General features: G+C 42.9%; 1 protein-coding gene across 1 annotated transcript in view; it reads right to left on the bottom strand.

Annotated features, from left to right (window-relative positions):
- igf1ra (insulin-like growth factor 1a receptor) overlaps positions 1-23,411 on the bottom strand; it is a 101,031-nt gene that overhangs the window by 15,111 nt on the left and 62,509 nt on the right. The window contains 9 exon segments of the mRNA XM_034233576.1: positions 209-495; positions 3,586-3,793; positions 4,193-4,360; positions 4,492-4,727; positions 5,331-5,454; positions 5,594-5,802; positions 6,485-6,629; positions 7,161-7,297; positions 8,190-8,490. Coding sequence (XP_034089467.1) covers positions 209-495; positions 3,586-3,793; positions 4,193-4,360; positions 4,492-4,727; positions 5,331-5,454; positions 5,594-5,802; positions 6,485-6,629; positions 7,161-7,297; positions 8,190-8,490 — 1,815 coding nt within the window.

The following is a 23,411-nucleotide window of genomic DNA, read 5'->3' as shown; positions in this document are numbered from 1 at the left end:
TCTCTCACTTTAGGTAACTTCACTAAAAATCGATCCATGTTGCCGCTCGCATAAAGTTAGCTGAAGTTAACTAGCTAGATTTCACTGTTTCTCGTTATTTTTTACTCACGCTGCGCCTCCCCTGAAGCTCTCTGGCGCCCCCCGGGGAGGCACGCCTCGCACTTTGAAAACGGCTGTCTTAAACCATAGATCATATCCAGGTCACTACCTGCAGGTTTGGTCCTGGCGAAGACGAAGGCCCCTGCACTGCAGCGGCCCACCTCCTCGTTGCATGCATGGATGTCGATGCGGTAGACGGTGAAGGGCAGCAGTGTGGAGATGTCTAAAGATTCTGCTGCGCTCTTTTCCTCCGAGAAGGGGTACTCCCTGATAGGAGGAATCCCATCTGTACTGTTATCTCCAGGGCCAAAGGTGGTGTTCCCCCTACCATAACCGTCAGCCATCAGTGTGTTGTTAGCAAAGCCAAAAATATCCCTGCGCCGACGATCTGGAGGTCTGAAATACAGAAGAGGCAACTGCTGTAAGAAAGCTGAATTTGTGATCGCTGTCATTACAATAAAAGACAAAAGGATTTACAGGACGTCCAGGAAATCATTTCATAACGAATAATTGCAGGTTTATATCTCCCAAATGTATTTTAACAAGGCTGAAGCATCTCGCTTAACTGGGATTTAATGTGTGTGTGTGTGTGTGTGTGTGTGTGTGTGTGTGTGTGTGTGTGTGTGTGTGTGTGTGTGTGTGTGTGTGTGTGTGTGTGTGTGTGTGTGTGTGTGTGTGTGTGTGCGCCATGTGTGCGGATGCTGCATATGACTCCCTGTGGAGCTGTGTGGGAGGAAGAGGTCAGACAGATCGTAGCAAGGTGTACAGAGAGAGAAACATAAAAAGACAGACGCATAGATTTTTCAGTTAGAAAAAAATAAAATGTCTCACCAACAAATCCTGATCAACAACGAACAAGTTGAACAAACCTAGAAAAGCTGACCTGACATTTGGAAACAAACTTTTCAATCATAAAGACCAATGTTTAGTGGCCAAACTGAGGGCATTGCTGTTTGTTTGCCTACAGTCGTTACCTGTGAAACCTCCAGGGTTATTCTGCTCAGACTGACAGACAAAGGGAAGATTCCTGACTCTGATGGAGTTAGAGGATAAAAGCTGTATTGACAGCAGGTATCTGTAGAGAGCTGCTGCAGGGTGATAAATGTTCAGCGGTAGTTTGTAAACGTAATGAGGACAGCATGAACAGATGGCTATGTCTGTATTACAGCCTATGAAACAGATCAGACATGATTCAAACGGTTTACTGGAAATAAGGGCTGCAACCAACAATCATTTATATTTTTCATCAATAAGACGGTTTGTTTTTGATTAACTGTTTAGTCCATCAAATGTGAATTGTGTCCATCACAATTTCCTATAGCAAAATATGTAACGTAAAAAGTGCCTTTTTTGACTGACAAACATTCCAAAATCTAGCTATACTCATCACAATTTAGAGTATAATAATAATAATTTTTCAAAATAGCTTGTATTTTCTTTTTCTTTTGATTATTGAATGGTTTCAACTCTACCAGAAGTTATAAATCGCTAAACTCAGTGACTTGTCTGAGCAAAGTTACAGTGAGGCATCTGTTGTGAGCAGACACACACACGAGGAGTGTACAGACAGACAGATCCGTGGGAAAGACCTGTCGCACCGACATGTCAACATTCTTCTCCGACAGGTATAACGGGAGCGTTATGATCCAAAGTCCAGCACTCTAAAATGTCTACTGTTACAACTGGAAAACACATCGTAGATATAGGAAAACTGACAGGAGAGTTGTGTGCTGACAGATTCAGATTTGTGATCGAACAAGTGGACGAGAGTTGGATAGACCCAACTTAGAGGCCAGATGAAAGACAACTTTAGGGATCCAGTTTTAAGCAGGGCAGTCCTAACTCCGTGAGAAGAGTCCCCAGCTGACTGAAGCATGACCTTATAACTAGTGAGTTACTACACTTAGTGTCCTGACCTCGCCTGCTAAAACAAGAACCACCTTTATACAATGGAATCCGGAGAGGAAAAAACGTGACTACACATCCAGTGTGTAGAGCACATTATTAGAGCTTGGTCCGCAAAATCTCTGGCTGCAACGGAAACATTGGAAACATCCTGTGAGACCTCTTATATGTGTGAATCATTTGTTTCCTCAGCAACAGTTACAGTAAAGAAATGCTGCTGATAAGAGGTTTTGGTGTCCTTAACAGACAGTGGGAGCCACCCTCCCTCTCCTCCACTAAATCAGTCTGCCTTCCCTACTTTCTGTTTGTCTTCAGTCGCTGATGGGGCTCTTCCCTCATTCCTTTAAATTCCAGATGGATTCACTGTACATTTCCTGGCAGCTGTCTGCCTCCATAAAAAAAAGAAGGAGAAAAAAACAAGTCCCGGACAAAGAGAGCATACGAGGGGAGGAGGAGAGTGGAGTGCCGGGTGGAGGGGGACAGAATGGAAAACATTTCCTATTCTTTCTGTTTCTCTTTTCACCCGCCCTCTTTCCCCTCACCCCGGGTCTAAACCCTGAACTTTTATAAAAACCTTCTAGATTATCGAGCCCTTTCCCTGGAGTGTTCTGTAATAATGCTGGCTCTGTTTCAGTGGAGCGTCTGTAAGCACAGGCCCCGGACCTGCCATCCACTTGTTTCCTAGACAGCTATACTATAGCACATCAACACAGCCAGAGAGAGCAGGGTGGGGGGGTATTAGTTAAATTACAATAGAAAGCTGCTTTATTATTCTTCCCCCAAATACATATCGATCCAATTCCACAAGAGTGTTGCGAAGGAAAAGAGAAGGGCACCTTACGCTGTTTGAATTAATGAACTTTGTGAGGCTCAGAGGCATCGTTTAAAGCTATGGATTTATAAGGTACCTGCTGAGTGTGGGTTTGTTGGGAACAACAAGTATATCAAAAGTCTCCCTATTTCTCCTTGATGGATGCTTGAAAATAAGTGTTATGGCACCAATTCACAAATGCATAGATTGTGTGCCACTGCCTTCATGAGAATAAAGGAGTGTGGGAGGAGAACGGAGCTGGAGTCTTTGAAACAGTGAAATATCCTTTGCCACGAGCAAGTTAAATGATAACACAACACAGATGTCACTCCCTATTGTGGGGAACAAAAGCCTGAGCAGCTCGGAGTGTGCAGCCAACCTAGGCCCTTCAGACTCCTTAATCACATCTCTCTCCTGGGTTTGTTTGTGTTGCCTAAATTGCTGCATGCTAGGTCCTTACATCCCCCGTGCCACCGTTGCCACGGATACATAAAGCCACAAGAGCGCTAAGAAGGCTTTGGATCCTACTCAGCATGTCTCCTCATCGGCAACGCCCGACAAAAGGGCACCCGTCAGGTCCATCTACGCTGCCATGCTCGGATCCTGTCAGCTCCACAGAGGAGACATTACACCCGGGCCGCCACCTCATCCCTCACTCTGACCCATCAGGGCAAACAAGAGCCACAAGGGCCGTAGCAGGAGCTGGAAACGGTTTACGGAGTCAATGTGAGGTCCTCCACTATTCCAACCACATATATGTTTTACTATACCTCGGCAGAAAGATTGCATTGTGAAGGAAGTTCTCAAAAATCTTGAAAAAGACTCGGTCATCCTTCTCCCGGTCTTTCTCCTCTGGCGTCTTCTGGCAGGCGCAGCACGGGCCCTTCTCCCCCCCCGCCAGATCGGATTTGGTGGGCTTGGTACTGTCGTCCATGTCGATGTTCCCCGTGGCCGGGATACGGATCGGGACCTTCAGCTCTGTTTTAGGAGAAACCAAGAGTGATTAGCAAAGGGACAGATTCTGCATCTACTTATAATATTATATATTAATTGAATTGTAATATTGACTTCCTTTTTGAGAGTAAGATAAGAACATGTATATCCCCTTATATAAAGCTACAGCAAGCAGCTTGTTAAATGAGCTCACTAATTAACATTATATCTTGTTTAGCTTCATCTAAACCCTTTTTCATGTCTCTGCTAAGCTAGGCTAAATACCTGTTGGTTATATTCATATTTGTTTATGAAGTCTTGGCAAAAAAGCAATAAACGCATCTCTCAGAAAGTCTGACTATTTTTGTGAGGTGAGGACATATCAGTAGAAAAGCTAAGACAATAACACAATGTTAATATTTGCATAGAATGAGTAATGCACACCTTTGGAGCAGTAGTTGTGTTGGTAGAGCTCCCTGTCCTCCGGCTGCTGCTGCCAGCGGACCAGGTAGAAGGTCAGATTTCCGTTGGGAAAGGCTGGAGGGGACCACTTCACCATCAGCCTGGTGGAGGAGTTGGCAAAAGCCCGGGGCTCTTTGGGCATAGACGGCACTGCAATAGGGCAAAAGTTAGGATATGATACATTAAAACGTTTTAACTGACAAAGTTGCAATGCAATCACTAATATTCAACATTATTATTTGAAATAATCAACGTCTATATCAGCAGCTTTGCAGACTTACGCGATGGGCGTGTGCGAATGTAGATTATGTCACTTTTTGCCCCTGTAACGTGTTTGTCCTCCACCTGCAGGGTAATGGCCTTCACAAAAATAGCATACTGGGTCCAGGGCTTGAGGTTTGGAAGACTGACTTTCGGGTAAACGTCTGACTCCTGAGGGAAATCCACATCCACCATGTGCCAGCTGTTTAAACCACAGCCATCCTGCCCGTCAAACTCTGTGATGTTCTGGAAAGGCCTGATAAAGACACAACAAATATCTGTGCATTAGCAAAAAAGTATCTACTAACAGAAGTGAGGTAAAATACCTTATAGGTCATGTCCTAAGATATTAATTACTTTTGCAAAGGGTTTTCTTATTCCCTTCAACTATTTAAAGAAGCATACAATACATCTACTGATACCTGTTTCAAAGCAGACATTAGTTTTGCTTTGTACAAGTTCAATGAGAAAATAAGACCCAGGTAATCAAAACCAGATATCAAACAATAAGCAGACGTGGATGTTTTTAACATACGATGTTTTGTTTGTATTACATCAGAGACATTCTTATGTTTGTCAGTGGCCTAAAGGCAGGAAATCAACGTGAATGCTTCAATATTGTCTTTGTAAAATGATTGCGAGTAATGTGAAGTAAACATAGTTAAAAATGATTGCAGTAAATATACAAATCAGACAGGTATGATCATCTAAGATTTATGTATTTTTTCCCGGAAAATAGCTTTGATTTTAAGCTGAATCCTGTGTTTGAAAATGAAAGTTCTGAATTGATATCCAAAATATTTTTGTAGTATCCAGGACAGAAACTCATTGACATTTTTTGTTCCTTCTCAATACTCACGACTCTTTGTAGTAGACTATGAAGCTGATGAGGTCGTATTCCGGCGGCCGGTAGCGCTCCCATGTCAGCGTGATATTATGACTTGCTGTGATGTTCGACTTGAACTTCAGGATATAGCTTTCACCTGTTGTGACACAGCAGAACTCACAATGAGACACACAATATCAAAACAACATATCACTGCTTCTTTCCATCGACACACATTGATCACTCACTACAAAAATCTAGAATCTTTATGTCAAAGTTTATGTGAAGTTACTCACAGCTGGCTCTTTCTCCATTGTTACGGAAATCTCCCTCCTCTGGCTTCACTGCAATGCCCGTCTTCTCCCACATCTTGTGGATCTCAGACATGCAGAGTTTTGGGTTACGACGGAAGAAAAGACGTCCGTTTTCAATAGTCAGGTTGTGCTGATTCCAGTCCCACAGGTACTGCAGGTGCTGGTTGTTGATGGCGGAGAACGCATACATGCTGATAATGGAAGGAGAATAAGAGGAGGTTACAACCATCTCATATAGACCAAAAAGAGCATGAGATATCATAGAAGCTGAAGAAATTTGGTTGAAAAAAAGCCTTCTTTTGCCACCTGGTGGCAGCGCTAAGCAGTCAAAGAGGTGTCACATGAGGTCAGGTTTGTGTGTGTGTCTGACACCGAGCCTGGGTTTGTTCAGAGGACATGAAACAGAAAGAGTGGCGTGCTAACACTCTGAGTTCCGACAGCCGGTAACGCAGCAGAACACCTCCAGAGGGAGAGGAATGTCTGCCATCCCCGACAGCATTCCTCTGAGTGAAACGTTATCCAAGGAGAAGCTACGACAAGAAGGGCGACAGGGTTTCCCATGACCCCTTTGGCCATTACAAAAAAACACTTTCCCTCCTATCTCAGACTGCTGCTGATAACACAGTTTGATGGACATGAGACTTTACATTTTGTTTTGTAGCAACACTCACTTCTGAGGCCTGTCTGGCTATCATTTATGAAGTTATACTGTAAGAAGACTTCCTATTTATATTTAAGAATGTACCTCAATGTAGAAATCAAGCACTTTTAAATGTCTGTAACGTCAATGATATGTCGGTGGCAGCCTCCCTGCTCATGTCCTCTGATTATTTCAGTCATCGCTTACAAATTCACAGACAAAACACAACATACTTGTCGATGAGTTCCTGCCCATTGATTAAACGCAGACTCTTGAGAAAGGACAGCGAGCCAAGTGCGTGGGAGTGTCGAATCTTCACATAGCCCGTCACTGTCTGAATCAGCCCCATGAAGCTCTCCAGCTCAGACGCTATGTTATCTGGGGAGAGGGGATGAACACACACACACACACACGAACAACATCATTTAAAAGCCACTTTAAAACAATTCCCGAGGGATCTCTTCTAGTTCCATGACACAGAGACAAGCTCTTAATGCAAATAACCCAGCACTTAGTTGCTTTATCATATGTGGAGATTAGCTTGTGAGCCACCCTGTCAACTGAGCAAATAAACAGCATTAAATCATAATGTGATAATTGGGTTGGAGTGCAGGAAGCAGATGTAATGTTGATTTTGTGGCCCTCACTATGAATCCCAGCAGCTTAGACCATCAGGCCCTTATCTGTCTCAGTAATCATAACATTTGCTGTGCAGTCATGTGCAACACAGTGTAGTAAAGCAAGTATACTGTACCAATAAACGATTGCAATAGAGTAAATGGCAACAGATTGTAATGACATTAAATATTCTATGTGCTCATAGTGTAGTATTGCTTATTAAGCTTAGTTACACTGCAGCCTTTACATTAAATGTGGTGATTAAAAGCACTTATGCAGAGCTGCACTCACTTCCACGTCGGATGTTGATGTCCAGGTTGCCTTCGATGACGGTGCAGTCCTTCAGAGACTGAGCAGCATCCACGGAGTCGATGACGGGGGATGTGCAGGGCTTATCACACGGGCCATTGCAGGCATGGCATAACATTCTATTTACAGCAGAAGCAGAGAAAAGGAGGGAATGCGAGACATGGGGAGAAAAAAAGGAATAACTGTCAGAGAATGAGCAAAATCCTATGGGAACTTTTCTTCCTCACCCTGAAGTCATTTGTCCACTCCCTGCCTCCCAAGCATTCCGAAGGATTCAGGCAAATACATTCACTGCATAATACAAGGTCATCTCCAGAGTTTAATTTTTGATGGGCCCTCATCTGAACTCTGTTTCGTGAGAGAGTGACTCACTGTATTGACCTCAGAGACAAAAAACATACAGCAGAGAGTGTTCATGACTGTTAGGGAACTGACATGAAGGATCAGGGAGGATAGCTGCTTACAGATAAGCGTTCTTGTTTTAGGTGAATGTCAAACAAAGGAAGTCTCTTTCAAAGACCTTTGAGTATTGCTATATAACATCTAATAGTGGCGAGTAAAAAGAATACACTTTTTTGAGCAACTCTCCCTCTTCCTAAACACAGTGGGAAGTCTAAACTTGAGTCATTAAATCCAACATACTCTTAACCTTTAGCACTTCAAGCTCAGAGCTCTTTTATGAAAGGAACCTGTGAAGAGCCAGGTGAAGTTTATCTCAAGGATATTTTATTCAAATGATCTCATTATGCAAAAGTACACAGTGAACACAAGCACCTCCAGTGTCTGCGATTGACGAAAACCACACTGCTAATTCTAAGAGCTCTGGCTTTCTGTGGGAAAGGTTAGCATCCCAAACAAATTCAAACACAGAACATTAACCTACTTATATCTTAGACATAATGTATATTTTTTAAGGAGTTCTTACTAATGTGTTGTACATTCAGTTTGTCACCTGGCATGGCATTTCCATATCACCAGGACCTAAAGTAGAAGTGAAGGGTAAGTCTTTACCGATTAGTCTCGTTGCGGGTGAAGCCAGAGGGGCAGTCAGGCGTACATTCTCCCCCGTGGATGACAAAGTGAGGGTCTCCGGTCAGGTGCACTCCGGAGCAAAAGTCCATGCTGATGCAGCGCCAGCCCTCAAACTTGTAAGTGTCTGGGGGACAGTCCGGCACGCAGTGATCCTCGTGAAAGTAGTGGAGGCAGCCGGAGCAGGCCGTGTCGTTGTTGGGTTCAGTGCAGCTGCCGAGGCACTGGCTGTGGCAACACTCCTGTCTGTCTGTGCACGACAGCTTGCAGTTCTCCGGGCATACTGGAGGAGACAGAGAAAGATGGGGAAGAGGTCAGTTTTTAGGCTGGGTGTAAACAGTCTGCACTGCTGGCCGATATTTTAACAGAGTCAAGGATGATAAAGGTAAAAAACATCAAACTAATGCTTTCAAAGCACAGATTGTGATTTATAGGGCAGTAAACACGTTGAATAGCTTGTCAATTTAAAGATGAGTTTCCATCTTAATACATAAGTAATACATAGGCGAAAAGGGAGTATGGAGCCAGTATGGATTATGTAAAGGAAACACAAAGCCTAAAACATATACAGTCTTATAACAGTTCTGCCTTAAGTCCTACCTTAATACATGTTCAAATGTTGATTGAACATACAAAGAGGTGGGTTTTTTTAACACAATTGACCAACACAACAAACTACATCCTGTTAAATCATCAAGTTCATAAATGTAGACCATAAAGTTATACAATAGTAGACCATAGTATTTTCTTTTGAAAATAAATTCCTGGTAGTATATTTATGTATATGTATATGAACGTATTTCCTCTCCTTTTTAAATCAAATCTGCAACCAAAAACACAGTATTCCATTTGTCATGAATATTCTTCTATAATGGAAGAAAAGACAAATGCAGCTGGAACAGAATCCCACTATCACTACAGCTTCTAAGAAGAAACTACTGTTAATCCTGGCAGGCAATATTGTGTGAGGTGTTTAAAACTAAGCTTGAGCACAATGAATAATAGAAGCTCGTTGTTTTACTCAGAATCACTGAGAAACTAAACCAAAACAATATGTTAGTAATGACATCCGGCATTTTTCAGTTTCTTTGAACACGCTTTTGGCGGATTGTGAATCCTAACAGTTTGTCAGATTGATTGAACAGAGCTTACAAAATGACCATTAATATATCAACGTGTAACTCTGGGGAACATTTCAAAACACCAACTTTGACAGAGAAAGGACAAAAGTTACTTATTCAAAGTAAAAAATAAACTCAGTTATGTGAGTGAATTCACCATCTACTTGTGATAATCGCATCGACTTAAATTAACAGTAAAGGAGAGGAAAATTGGTAAATAAAAGACGTCTATTTTCAAGGTTTAAAAGCATTTTCACTGTAGCCTATTTAAAGAGAAGCACTTTTGGAAACCACATGTAAAGTGTGGAAAGCAAATTATTCCCACTGCTAGATAAGCTTGCATTAGCCGCACTACAGGCAGGGGTGTCCTACTTTAAGATGAGTCCACCCCATAGAAAAACACATAGAGAGTGGTGTGTGTGTGTGTGTGTGTGTGTGTGTGTGTGTGTGTGTGTGTGTGTGTGTGTGTGTGTGTGTGTGTGTGTGTGTGTGTGGGTGTGTGTGTGTGTGTGTGTGTGTGTGTTGTACACATGTTTATAAGTTTTAAGTGTAAAGGTGCTTCCTGCTAATGATTGTCCACTGTTACATAAAGGGCTGGTTTAGGGCGGACTGAGACAATTGTCAGCCTTATTTGGGGAGTAAATGTGTAACAGATACAAAATATATAATGTGTTTTTTTCTTTCTTTCTTTTTGCATATTTGAATTGTGCAGCCAGGCAGCAAAGTATTGTTACCTTAGCAACCGCCTCCTGGTGCAAAGCACAGGCATGAAGAAAATGTGCACACACTCAAAACTACAATACAACAAACATTTCACCACTTTCACGTGTGTTAAAACAATTTGCAAGACGGAGACACTTCACATATTACTTAATTGGTGTCATTATTTGAGCAATCCCTGTAACAGATACTTTTACAGGAGTAAACATATTGAGTGTGCATGTGTGTGTAAACTGTGTGCACATGCATATTGGTATGTAAATATAAATGTATGCCAGAAAGCTAAGAATAAATAAGTACTGCGCTTGTTTATTTGCTTTGAAATTAAAAGCCGCTGTGGGAGCCTCGGTGGTTCTCTTTGTGAAGAAAGTGAAGCTGGCTGCTGGGCTAATCTCTTGATGAATATTTCATGTTTTACAAAAACATCTGTGTAGGTTAAGAACGTGACGGTGCACTACAGTAATGCTGCAGAGTAAACACCACGGAGCCAGCCCCAGTTTAGCTTCACAGGGGAAGGAATGTGATCATCACTACTGACAGTTTCTCAAATGCTTGCCATTCTTTTTCATATTCAGTCAAATCTAATAGTTCAGAAGAGGTAAAATGGTCTGTTATAAAAAGTATGGTAGTGGACCGGATACAATATATTTACAGTATAATACACTCCAGTAACTCAGTAATATTCAATTGTCTCCTGATAAGATCTTGAGACTACACGGCAGTGAGCGTATTTTCAATATGACTTGAGTTAGTAGAGCATTCAGCTATATGGCTTTTCCTGTGCATTGTATAGCTTCTCACTCACAATAAGTACAAGCTCTGCCACACCAGGAGTTTACTGGCTCTGCTGTATTCATAAGTACTGCATCTAAGTATTCTGAATCTGCTCCAACACAAAACGATTTTTTTGTTATCTAAAGCATCAAACACATCACACACAGGTTCACACATGACAGCTGTGATTTGATAGGAAATATGATGTCAACTTTAGTGTGTTTAAAGCAGGCAGATCAGTGTTGCACATGTGCAGAGTGAGAAAAAAAGGGAATCATCAGAGAGGCTTCGTTTTTCTTGGAATCCAACCAAAAGGGGGCAGCCAAAGCAAACTCTAACAAGCCTTATTGGAGGAGGACCCTTTCTTTCTGCATCATTTTAACAGATTCCTCAATGAAGAGAAATTCCAAACATGCATACCTTCCACAAGAAGAAAGTGGAGGGAGGGGGAGCTGCTGACTTAAATCCATATAAGTCTTTACCCGGTTTCACTGTGTGACCAAACAACTCGTGGTATCAAGGATACAATCCTCTATTAATAGATACTACTAATGCGGCCCGATTTTCACGCTGCTGCTCTCTACACAGTACACATAGCTATGCAGGGAATTGTGGGGTTTCCACTACTTCAAAGGAAAGGGACTACCTAACAAGAGGCTTGTCTTATCATCTTTGCAGTCCCCCGAGTGGATGTTTGATATTAGCAGGATTCAATTAGAATCATCACTTGACCTTAAGTAGACACTGTGTTACATTAATAGGAAATAGAACCCCCCTGCCAACAACCAGCCTTTTCCTAATCTAGCAGTGTCATACACTACACAGCAGTCAGCACTGAAAAGGCTCCTGAGCAGCCTGTGAATCCCTACAACCCCAAAGAAGAGCCATCATGGACAGGCTGAGAGACAAGGACTGTTTGATTTTTCTTCTAAAAAGGTATTCTGTGGTCGCTTCACTATGTAAAGAATCTGCAGAATGTTTCAGGCCACAGAGGATTCAAAGGAGGGAATGTTAATCCTTTGTTCCGCTGCAACAACACAATGGCAACGCAAGGAAATGCTAAGGAAACTTGAGATGAGGAGGCTATTTTGGCAACAAACATTATAATGGAGGTGTAATAAAAGATACAAAATGAAGAAACATTTAACTGAGATTTCAAAATTATAACATTCAAGGATGTAAGTACCAATTACCGACCAACAAAAAAAACAACGAAAAACATGAGACTGCAGTAGAGCAAAAGAGGCAGAAAGCATCAAATGTATTCCTCCGCCAGGTTTGCCTTCTTGAAGCGCAGCATACGAGGGGGATTCAGGGTCATGTCACCCTAACCCAACAGACACAATTCCCCACCCCTCCTCTTTCCCCACAATGGGTATGGCGAAAAAAAGCTGCCTCAATCTGATAACAACATGGCTGGATTTCAACACTGTCTGACTAGAGAAGTGTGTGTGTGTGTGTGTGTGTGTGTGTGTGTGTGTGTGTGTGTGTGTGTGTGTGTGTGTGTGTGTGTGTGTGTGTGTGTGTGTGTGTGTGTGTGTGTGTGTGTGTGTGGTGTGTGTGTGTGTGGTAGGTGAAGGGGCTCAAAAAGGACGTCGGAGAGGAAGAGGATTGCAGTGCAGCAGTGCTCCTCATTTAAATGCACGTTGTGCCCCGTTTGCTGGAGAGCACGCTGTGTCAGTGACTACAACACTGTTTACATTGGGAGGCTGGCGACATTTTTACTGACCAACACCACTCCGCCACCTTTGGAGACGAAGTATTGTGTGAAAATATAAAGAATTGTGTCATTTTCCTAAACCAATAATAGGTGGCAGCCGAAGTAAAACAAAGAAAAAAATATCCAATAAAAGATTAAACATTTCCTTTTTCATAACATATCAAAGAGCAGTATATTTTCCCTGCTTCATTGGAGATAAGTAGGAAGCATGACAGACAGTTGGGAAATCATTCATTATTCACAGTGGGGCAGGAGGGGAGGGGAGGCAGGGAGGAGGGTGTCTGGGAGGAGGAGGGCGGGTTAGACTGGGAGCTATCTGCTGGACCAATAGCAGGTAGGAAGGGGAGGTGCTAATCCCGATGATTGACATGTTATTGAGTCTGGAGCAGAGATGGTAAACAAGTCCTCTCTTGAGCTGACGATTGGAGGGGGTAGCCAGAGTGACTAAGCATGGCTTTTCCACAGTTTCGGAGAAACCATAAGTTAAGGAAAAAACCCGAACATACCTAGCCTACTCAACAACAAGCATTAGTACGATTATTCCGGTAAATAGTTCTGCCCCTTAACTGGAGCGTAAGCTAAATACAAAACGTGACAGGCAGGCTGGGATGAAACAGAAAGGTATTTACTGTCGTAGAGTGTATTTCAAATGAGTGATTATAAATGTTGTTGTGAAACAAAAGCTGTGCATTTTTCAAATGTTTCACAGGAAAATAAGAACATAACCACCACATACTTTGCTGTCCCTGCATGATTTTGAAGAAGGTTACTGTAGCAGCTGCATGTTAGGTGTCAATCACGCCACCTGTCCTTGCTCCACAATGTAAACGGGGCCATAGCTCCATTAGGACATGATTACATTTATCTCGACATCCACTCCATTTACCGAAGTATTCACTCTACTGCACACTATAATAATCCGCTGCACCGTGGGGATGTGAAGCTTCCCACTCTGTGCAGAGTCAGGCCAAGGAGCTCAGGTTACCAGAGCTGAGAGCAGCAGCACGCAGTAAGGTAGCAGCGCCAGAGCACGGTAGCAGACAGAAGGCCAAATCACAGGCCGACCCCCCAGATCCCTGAGCTCCATCAGTCCACATCCTCATCCACATCCTCCCCGGGAGCCCGAGTGCATCACTACAGACACTTGTTTAAACCACATCAGCCCAGACAGCCAGAGTGAGGATGCTTCCTCCACTCAGAGCCAGGGGCAAACCGCATCAGAGATTCCAGAGCTGCCTTGCCGTTGCAGCAATAGTGTCTCAAGTGCCCGGATGGACTGATGTAATACAAAGTTGTGTTTTTTTAACTTGTTCAGACAATGTGTCTGTCTGCACATGTTTGGTCAAATCAACCTTTCTGCTGATCAGTAAGGTTTTTTCAGAAGGGGAACACTGCACAGTGTCGTGATGTGATTTCCTCATGCAGACAGCTGGCTCAGGAAAGCTTGGTTAAACCTGTTCAGTCCTGCACACAAAGGTGTGTGTGAGCCCACTCCTCCCTGTCCCACTGTTTCTGGGTCTCTTCCACTCCCATGCCCACTAAAGACCAGCAATGTGTTTTTCACACAACTATGTGCTGGTCTGTGTGTTCAGGCATGCGTGACATTTCCCCTAACTCGCATTCAGTCACAACAACACACGCACGCACACATCCCTTCCTTCTACCCTCAGGCCTCGGGCCAGTCTGCAGCTGCGACTGCTGTTGTTGTTGTTGATTACACCTAATAACAGGACACAGGTATGCAGCACCGTCACATGTGAAAACACTTTGAGTTTTATCACCGAAGAGGTCTGGGAGCAATTAAAGACACCCTAAAACAGCTACCAAAACCGTGACAAATACTATGTACCCAACAACAATAATGCATTGCAAGTGATTCGGTAATAGTCATCCTAAATTATAATGTTGGTTAATAGAGATTAAATACGATTGGTAGGGATGTCCTGAAAAAAGGTTAACTGGTGGCTAGTTCCAACAACCAACTCCTCAAATTTGAGTATGTGACGCTCTCTGACATATTTCATAGAAGAGTACAAATAACTTTGAGTTTTGGTTTTGTAAGTTGAATAAAACAAGCGATATAAAGATGTCTATGAGAAATTTCATTATTCCTTTTTTTAGTTTTCTCTGAAATGTTATAGAGGAAACTGTTGAGAAAAACAACCTGCTGATTAATTTATAGCAAAAACAATCACCCTTAATGTATGTATAGAAAGCTGTAGAAAGAAATCTGGCATTTGGGTTAGGGACACAGTCCATATAAACACGTACAAGTTCAATACAAAAACAGCTACTGCACAGGGAGTCCAAATGTTTGTGTGTGATTGGTGGGTCAAACCTCATAACTAAGCTGGGCCAAAGCTGAACTTCTGAATCCCAGTAGGCTGGACTTCTTGTTGGCCCAAAGTCCCAGAGCCCCAGTTCATCCCTCAACAGAAGCATGCCTGAAGTCAAATTTGTAGCATAAAGATAGGCCTCAGAGGCAATCTTCCTCATTTTATCAGGCAACACTCCAACTAACTCTGAGGACTCATTTGCAGTGGCTGTCATGACATGGAAGGTTTAAAATCAGTCTGGCCATATAAGCCAATCACAGCACAGATCTTTTTCAGCAGGACAACTCGTCTAAATCAATTATTATTACAGAAATGACAATTCTGTAGATGTTATGTCCCAATTAATGACAAGTAGGTGCAACACCTTCTGCATTTCTGATGCTGTTTCACAAAATACTGCCAGATTATTGTTTTTGTCGGTTTTCCCCCTCTAGTTGAGCTCAATACTGACATTCATGGGAATCAGTTGCAGACCCTTTCAGAGATTGACAGTTACAAGCTGCATTGCTAAATAAGATGCTAAGATAGGCATTAGTATGGGAAAAGCAACTTTAGGGAGAATTGAGGCAATGTTTTTTTTGAATTTTTTTAACAGATTCGGAGGTGTTCCCACATTAAAAGTGGCTTCTAAAAATACCTGACTTCCCAGATCTGCTTCATTAAATACAGTGCGTTCCCTGGCAGCGCTGTGCCGGCTGGCTGGCGAGATGTGTTGGTTGGCTGTTTTGCTAGCTGGGTGACTTGTCGGGGTTAGTGAGAATGTGTCAAGCCCTCACACATCCCTCCAGCTGCGTACACATGACACTCTAATCCCCTTTTTGAATGCAGAGAAGACATTAAGACAATCTGTACATGGTGTCCATCAAACACAAGCTTCACTACGCAACGCTGGAGAGAAACATAACAAACTGAGCACATAAAATGAACAGCTAACTGCTACATTTGGCTCAGGTGTTTGCAGGCGCAGTCCAACACTTGGCTGTGTGTACACACCTGTCCCAAGACAGGCAGCTACCAAGAGCCAACCTTCAGCCAAACGAACCAATGTTGATCCTGAACACATTCAAACTCCACCTCACTTCAATAAACACCTTGTTTTAAAAAAAAAAGTGTGACTCAGTAATGTTCCAAGCGACCATTTTCATTACTTATAACATTGTTACTATATACCCAAACCTGCTCCAGACTATGATTATCAGATCATCAGAATAGTAGTGGTTCTGTCGCCAAGACCTATTTGTGTAGATGACCATCTGCAGCTTTGCGGCACACGGTGCACAGACATCGTCCTGGCACGCCGTCCGGCATACATTCTCCCTGCTGGCACTACGTCTGGATTCACAATGACACATCTTCATTTCAGATTGACTTCAAGGAGGAGGCCCTAATCAGGATTAAGCAGAGCAACATTTGCCTTGATCTGAAAAGCTGATTGGGTTAAGTTTGTGTTCATTGTGAGCATTCCTACCAGGTTAAAATGGAGCGCTCTGCAAACATTGGGGCGGCCATTAGTCGATTACGGAACTGATAGGCAGTGGACTGTAAATCCTGGAATTAGTGTTTAGTTTGGCTACATTTTAAGTGTGTGTGCGAGGATTGGTGTTAGTTTGCATGTGTGTGTATATATGGGGTCATATTGAGGTCCATGTTCCCAAAGTTTACATTGCAGACTGTCTGTATGTCTGACTGCAGTCTTGTCTTTCAGATGACAGTGGCTGGCTGTTGGCACATGCAGACAATCCTCCAGTGCATCTCCCTGTTCTCTTTGGGTAGTATGCCCCTAGTCTGCCACCTCACTGGAGCCTGACATTCTGTAAAGTCCTATTAGCCACTTCAAATAAGACATCTGGATTTAGGGTTTCCTTTTCCCTCTACTTAATTTAATTTTCAGTGTGTTTTCTTTAGGGTACACAGAGTATCCTTTTTGAGAGTCCGGACTCGTTCTTAAATAAGGACAAGCTGCGGGTTCAGCAGGGACAGTTCTGGCCAGAGTTAACATCTGTTACGACGGGACACTGAGGCTATTCTCTCCAACAGGACAGCCTGTGCTGAGACTTTAGGCCAGCCCTTTCAAGTTTAATGGTCTGATAAGATACCAGGGTCTCCGATGGTAATCACAGTAAAACTGCACTGTATTGATCAGGTATCCGTCGTATACAAAGCTTCATTTCACATGAAAGAGGCCTGTTAGGGGTTGAACTTTAAACACATAAACCTTATTCGTGTTAAGCCAATTTCCTATCTACTCAGGGAGGTAAAAGCTTGCAGCTTGCAGGTACTTCATGGATATCTGTATAACACAGAAGAATAAAAGGCACTTACTGCTGACTTTGTGTCATGTTTGCACACTGATAAGACCATAGAGGACCAATGATGGGAAATGTGTGGCAGCATTTAACAACAGGCTGGTTTTCACTTGATCCTTCACATCAAAGAGTGTTCCTGAATACCGAAAGTAGGAGCTTTATTTCCCTAAACATCTCCTTCATTTTAAGTGATGGTAGGTGAAAATCAAACAGCCCTTGTGGGTTACCATGTAAATGTAAAGGCACCAATTATACATCAAATCCACAACAGTGCAGTAAACAGTGAACTCCTCATTAGCCATTTGTTAACAACAACACCAAATATGGCAGTTCCACAAAGCCTGGGCAGTAAAAAAAAAAAAAAATCATCACTGTTTACAAGTCTCTGAACAAATTGGGGGGTTACGTCACCTTCAGTAAGTTACACTCACAGGCTCAGCGCAGACACAGCTCCTCAGTTTCAACATAAGTGGCACCGTTAATCGGATTTTTAAAATGACGCATTCACTTGTGATCTCAAATTAAAGCAGTACAGTCATGAAATAGTAGAAACCTGTCGTGTCATATCTAATATCTACCATATTTAGTTAAGGGACTGGGTTTTGGTGGAAAATCAGATTGGGTCAAGCACATGGGGGACTGGGTGTTTGGCTGTTTGGGCCCAGGAAGGCATGCGGGTCAAAGGTCAGAGGTCAAAGGCTAAAGCCCCAGATATGGACAGACTAAGGGTAAAGCTATGCCTGGCCTCACTGTACCAACAGCAGAAGAGGACAGTCGGTGTGGATGGAGCAGGACAGCTGACAGGCTTTAAACAGTCCCTAGCCCACACTTCCTATTGGCTGCCAGTGACATCATGGCTCTATCCCCATGTTTCACCTCCTCTTTCAGGGTGGGTGGAGAGTTCAGTTCTTCCTTCTCCTGCTCTCCTTCTCTCCACTCAAGCAGGACATGTCTCTCTCTCTCTCTCCCTCTTTCCCACCCCTATCCATAACACACACACAAACACTCGGCTTCATGTGCCCCTTTTAGGAACCTCAGCTTACATGGCCACTCTTGTTCAGCAGGAGGAAAGATAGAAGAAATGAAGGATCAGTAAAAAAAAAATGGGATCAAGCCATCACAGACACACACATATATAAACACCCTGCACTCATGCTGTAGTTTTTCAGGTAGGCCTTTCCTAATTAACACAAGCCAAGTGAGGAGTGCTGGCGGGCTGGCACATCATGCTATTATTATTGTGAAAGTTTGACATTTTCACAAGCAGACAGCTCACTAAATTACCATCTGGGCTGCGCTGGGATATATCTGCAGTAATGAAACAAAAAGATGCTCACAGGGAAAAAGAGAAAGAGACCCCTAGGAAGAGGCACATTGAGAAATAATTGCTTAATACATAAAAGATGTGCAAGAAGATAAAGGGAAATCAGACCATCTATTTATCCAGTGTATTAAACCAGACGTGTAGTTAAGGTATGTTGCTGTTTGGGGAGGTCTCAATCACAGCGATCGATCACTCCACCAGACGGGTGTTCCCTGTCTGAGGAGGGGGAGGCGGAGGATGGAGGGAGGGTGACCACATAGTGTGTTTGAGTCAGCTCTGTCACAATCAGCACTGTATTCAGTCCAGACTCACATCCCTCCATGAGAATAAGTCGTAAACTGGACGATGGAGGAGTGGAAGCATGTAGGTGAAATGTCATCATAGCACAACAGAAGGAATCAAGGGGGCAGCAGTAGGGAGGATGAATATGGCATTACTGGAAAAGATGCAGATGGAGAAGCATCTATCAACGTTTATTTATATAGCCCAATATCCCAAATGTTACATTTTTCTCAGGGGACTTTACAATTGGTACAGATTATGATGTTGAAATTCATTCATGAAGCATCTGCTTTACACTCTGTCAACTCCACAAATACATTAAACCAGCTTCACCACAAGTGTGCACATACATTACAATGGAGCATTCAAAGGATGACACAGAGGGCAAATGCCAGTAGCGAGGCAGGGAAATGGGCACTGAGAACAAGTCCGCCTCCAACCACAGGAAACGCTAAGCCCCAACCGTGTCAAACATAAGACTTCAAGACATGATTGAAACAAAATACCCACGCTTTCTCCCCCAAACAAACAATGGCTGCCATTGTGAAATGCTGTGGCACGCTCACAGTCAGGGGAGACATAAAGACAAAGTTTGAAAACAGTGGGCCTTCCACCCCCTCTTCTGTCTCTCCTCTCAAGGCCACAGACACATTTCTCCTTCAGTTGGGACACAGACGGGGGGCACGAAACAATGCAGCCCACTTGGGAGCGCCCAGCTCAGAAAAATATGTCTTTGTCTTCCTGTCGTTACAGACCTCACACAGCTCAACGGACCGGGCTGCAACTGTTTTAGAGCACCAACAGGGGGCCTAGGACACGGGAGGGATACAAACACGAAAACACAACTTGGGAACGTAAACACAGTCTGGGGAAACTTGTATGCTCTTGTTATGACCCAAAATTGAAGGTCACACACAAACTATTAATTAAAAATAATTATGAGTAGGCCTAATGTCAATCTTAAGATTGATAAGTAGTAAAGTATAAGAAAACGTTTTTTGCATCTTTGTCACAGTCTCACCATCTGTTCATAAAAACATTTCAGGCTTCTCATTCCTCCAGCCCAGTTACTTCAGCCTGAGGGTTTCCTGAAACAAATCACTTTACAACTGTTTTATGCAATTCAGAGGAGATGACTCTGTTCCTTTGACATACATGTGGGAACCTGCAGAAGGAGGACACTGCACCAACCACATCCCCAGAAAATGTTCAGACTATATTTACTTGAAAATTACTGTATCCCCCAGATAGTCATTTGTTGCAGTTATTTCATAAATGTCTTATTAACTATTATTGGTCTGAAAGCCACCAAATTGCACATCATAAACTGTAACAAATGGAGGCCTGAGGCTATATTTACTGTTCCACGGTAGCACTGCTGCAGCTCTGGAACTTAAAAATGACTACACTTGATAACAGAGGCTAGCTAAGATTATTGTGTTTAAATGCGTCAAACTTCAAAAGGATGATGATACAAAGAGCCCATTGAAACATTATAAATCATTATACTTTATTATCTACATTACATGAGCTGGTGTTAAATATTGGCTGAGCTGAATGTGCTCCGAGTTACATATTATCTAGTCTTTGACAACGAGTCCCTGACAAGAGGCCAGAGTGGGAGGAGGACCAGCACCTGCTAGATCAGTGATTTCCTCCAGAATGTACTTAGACAAACATTAATGTGCACACACTCGCATACTTTGGAACAGCCGGTGCAGGGCCGGCTGGCTACAGACAGCCAGGGGACGGAGAGCTGGCTGAGAGGGGGACTGGGAGCACGCTGCTCAATCAATGAGCCATCAAGCACACACACACACACACCCCACACACACCACACACACACACACACACACACACACACACACACACACACACACACCACACACACACACACACACACACACACACACACACACACACACACACACACACACACACACACACACACACACACACACACACACACACACACACACACACACACACACACACACACACACACACACCACACACACACACACACACACACACACACACACACACACACACACACACACACACACACACACACACACACACACACACACACACACACACACACACACACACACACACACACACACACACACACACACACACACACACACACACACACACACACACACACACACAGGAAACAGGAGACAGGAGACCATATCCTCCTTGAGCTACCACTCAAAAGAAAGCCATCAAAGTGCTGGTTCTTGGTTCCAGGCCCTTTGCCTTGGCCACATTTCCAAGAATTGCTTTGTCTTGTGGTTTGATTGGAACTAACTACTCCACCCTGACCCCTGTCAGAAGAGTTATACTTGGATCAAGGATGATCAGCGAGCAAAATAAATCAAAGAAGGGATGCAACTAGTGATTATTTTCCTTATTGAGTAATCTGTTGATTCTTTTAGTGGGTACTCTTCAAACTAATTCCTTTCACTTAGTTAGGAAGATACTATTTGGTATCTCAACAGGCACACCTAAAATTCAGCATTTATCAGGAAAGATGTGTCGGAAAAATTCTTTAAAAATCAATAATGCTGATTCAAGGAATTTCTGGTTTCCCCATTACAGTAGCTTATGAAACAGTTTTCTCATGCCAGTGAATTGATTTATCATTTGTATGGTCTATCTATTAAAAGATCAAGAAAACAAACAAAGAGGGGCTTGTTTTGTTGGAGCAACAGTCCATTACCCAAACATATTCAATTTAAAGTCATAAAAACAAAAGCTCCTCAGATTAAGAATATAAAGCAAGGGACATTGTTGGAAACTTTGCTTCAATGATAAATTGACTATCAAGACTGTTGACGATTTACTTTTCGTCAATCTAGATTAAACAGTAGTTCAGAGGTAGAAGCAGACATGAAAGGCACATTCCACTATTTCTTCCCAGCCCCATTGTGCCTGCAGGAGCACATTCCTGCTGCATGTAGGCAACGCCAGGCGCACCTGAAGCATGTTATTACTGCATCGCCGGTCCTCCAGGGGGAAAACACGAGTTCACAGAGTTGTCCTGAGAGCAACTGAGCTCACCCAGCTCTTACACTGTGTTCCCAATGTGTCTTGGACGCAAAGCACGTCCAATGCATAAACAGAGTTTTGAGTTGTCTCCATGTCGTGCTGCTGCTTTTTCTGTAGCCTCAGGGGGGGAGAGAGAGAAGAAGATGGAGAAGAAGAAGAAGCAGGAAAAGGCGGCCAGCGTTGCAGGCAGGGATCAGCAGAATTAATGTACACAGCGAGGAGTAAACAACACCAGAGGACGTCCTCGTGTCCCTGAGCTGCAGTGACAGCATGTCCTCCTGTCTGCACTGTCACTCTGTGTCAGCTCTCATTACCTGCAGCGCTAGTCCACCAGCACTCACTGACTGACTGGCTGGCTAATGGCACCTGCTACCTACTGCTGCATGAGTGACGGTAAAGAAGGGGTATCACCATAACAACGCTGCCCTATCCCTGACCTCGCGCACATAGGCTTGCTGGCTCTTATAAATATTAGCCGTATATTATTTATTGATAATACATAAGGAACCAATTTCAGTCTTGTTTCTTGGTGTGTTTAATATTTATAATTTATAAAGTGGAAATAAGGGGACATTTTGAGCATCCACCAAACAAACTAATAAAAGTTTTCCAATATGGGCCCAAGCTAAAGAAATGACCATCAGATAGTTTTCCTGTGGCTGCCTTCACAAAGGTTTAGTCTGCTTTTCACCAAAAGCCATAAGTTATCTGGATGGCACTATAGCGCTAGGGGAAATACAAATGAAAGGGTGGAGCATTTCAACCCCTCTCCCTTGACACAAAACCCCCCTTGGTCCCATCATGCATCAAACGGAGCCGCCCCTAACTACCCGCAGAGACCAGAGGACGGTCGTATGAGCATTGTGTCCGCGGTTTTAGGCAAACGCAAGTCGGCTAGAGATAAAATCATGAGATCAATATATCTTGGCAGCTCAACTCTCATGAGCATCCATGTAATATACTGCAGAACACTCTCTGTGACCTCAAAGACAACAGAGGGAAATGATGTGACAGTCACCCAAAAACGTATCTGTGCTTGGATTCAGTTTTCTTTCGAAAAATACAAAGGAGGATCTGAATTGTAATCAATCCACTTAGAATCACAGTTAGAAAAAGGAATACAGGACAACATCAGAAACAAGTTTCTTTCTTGTGTTATTCTTAAGTGTTCTTTAACTCAGTCTAGGGCTGCTCGATTATGGCAAAAATCATAATCTCGATTATTTGGGTCAATAATTGATATCACGATTATTAAAAATGATTATCCATTTACTTTGAAAACATCCATTTATTGAAATTTACTTTTTTTTCCTTCTTTTTAAAAAAAATTGTTTTATTTCGATTATGTTGTTTTCATAAACATCATTGCCAAATAAACAAAAACTAATACCGTTTCTGGTACCAATAGAAAAAAGGTCTCAAACTGTTTTGAAAAATAAATATGGGAATAAATGTGTATATATGTTGTTTGTGTTTGCTGGTAGACTTAAATGAAATAATAGTGTGCACTTGCCTGGTGAGCCCCTGGGAAAATAACAGTGGGGTAGATTTCATGGTGCGACTG

Source organism: Gymnodraco acuticeps, unplaced genomic scaffold (assembly GCF_902827175.1).
Source record: "Gymnodraco acuticeps unplaced genomic scaffold, fGymAcu1.1, whole genome shotgun sequence".
Lineage (NCBI taxonomy): Eukaryota > Metazoa > Chordata > Actinopteri > Perciformes > Bathydraconidae > Gymnodraco > Gymnodraco acuticeps.
The sequence above is the reverse complement of the archived record's forward strand: the minus strand, read 5'-3'. Positions and strand labels throughout refer to the sequence as shown.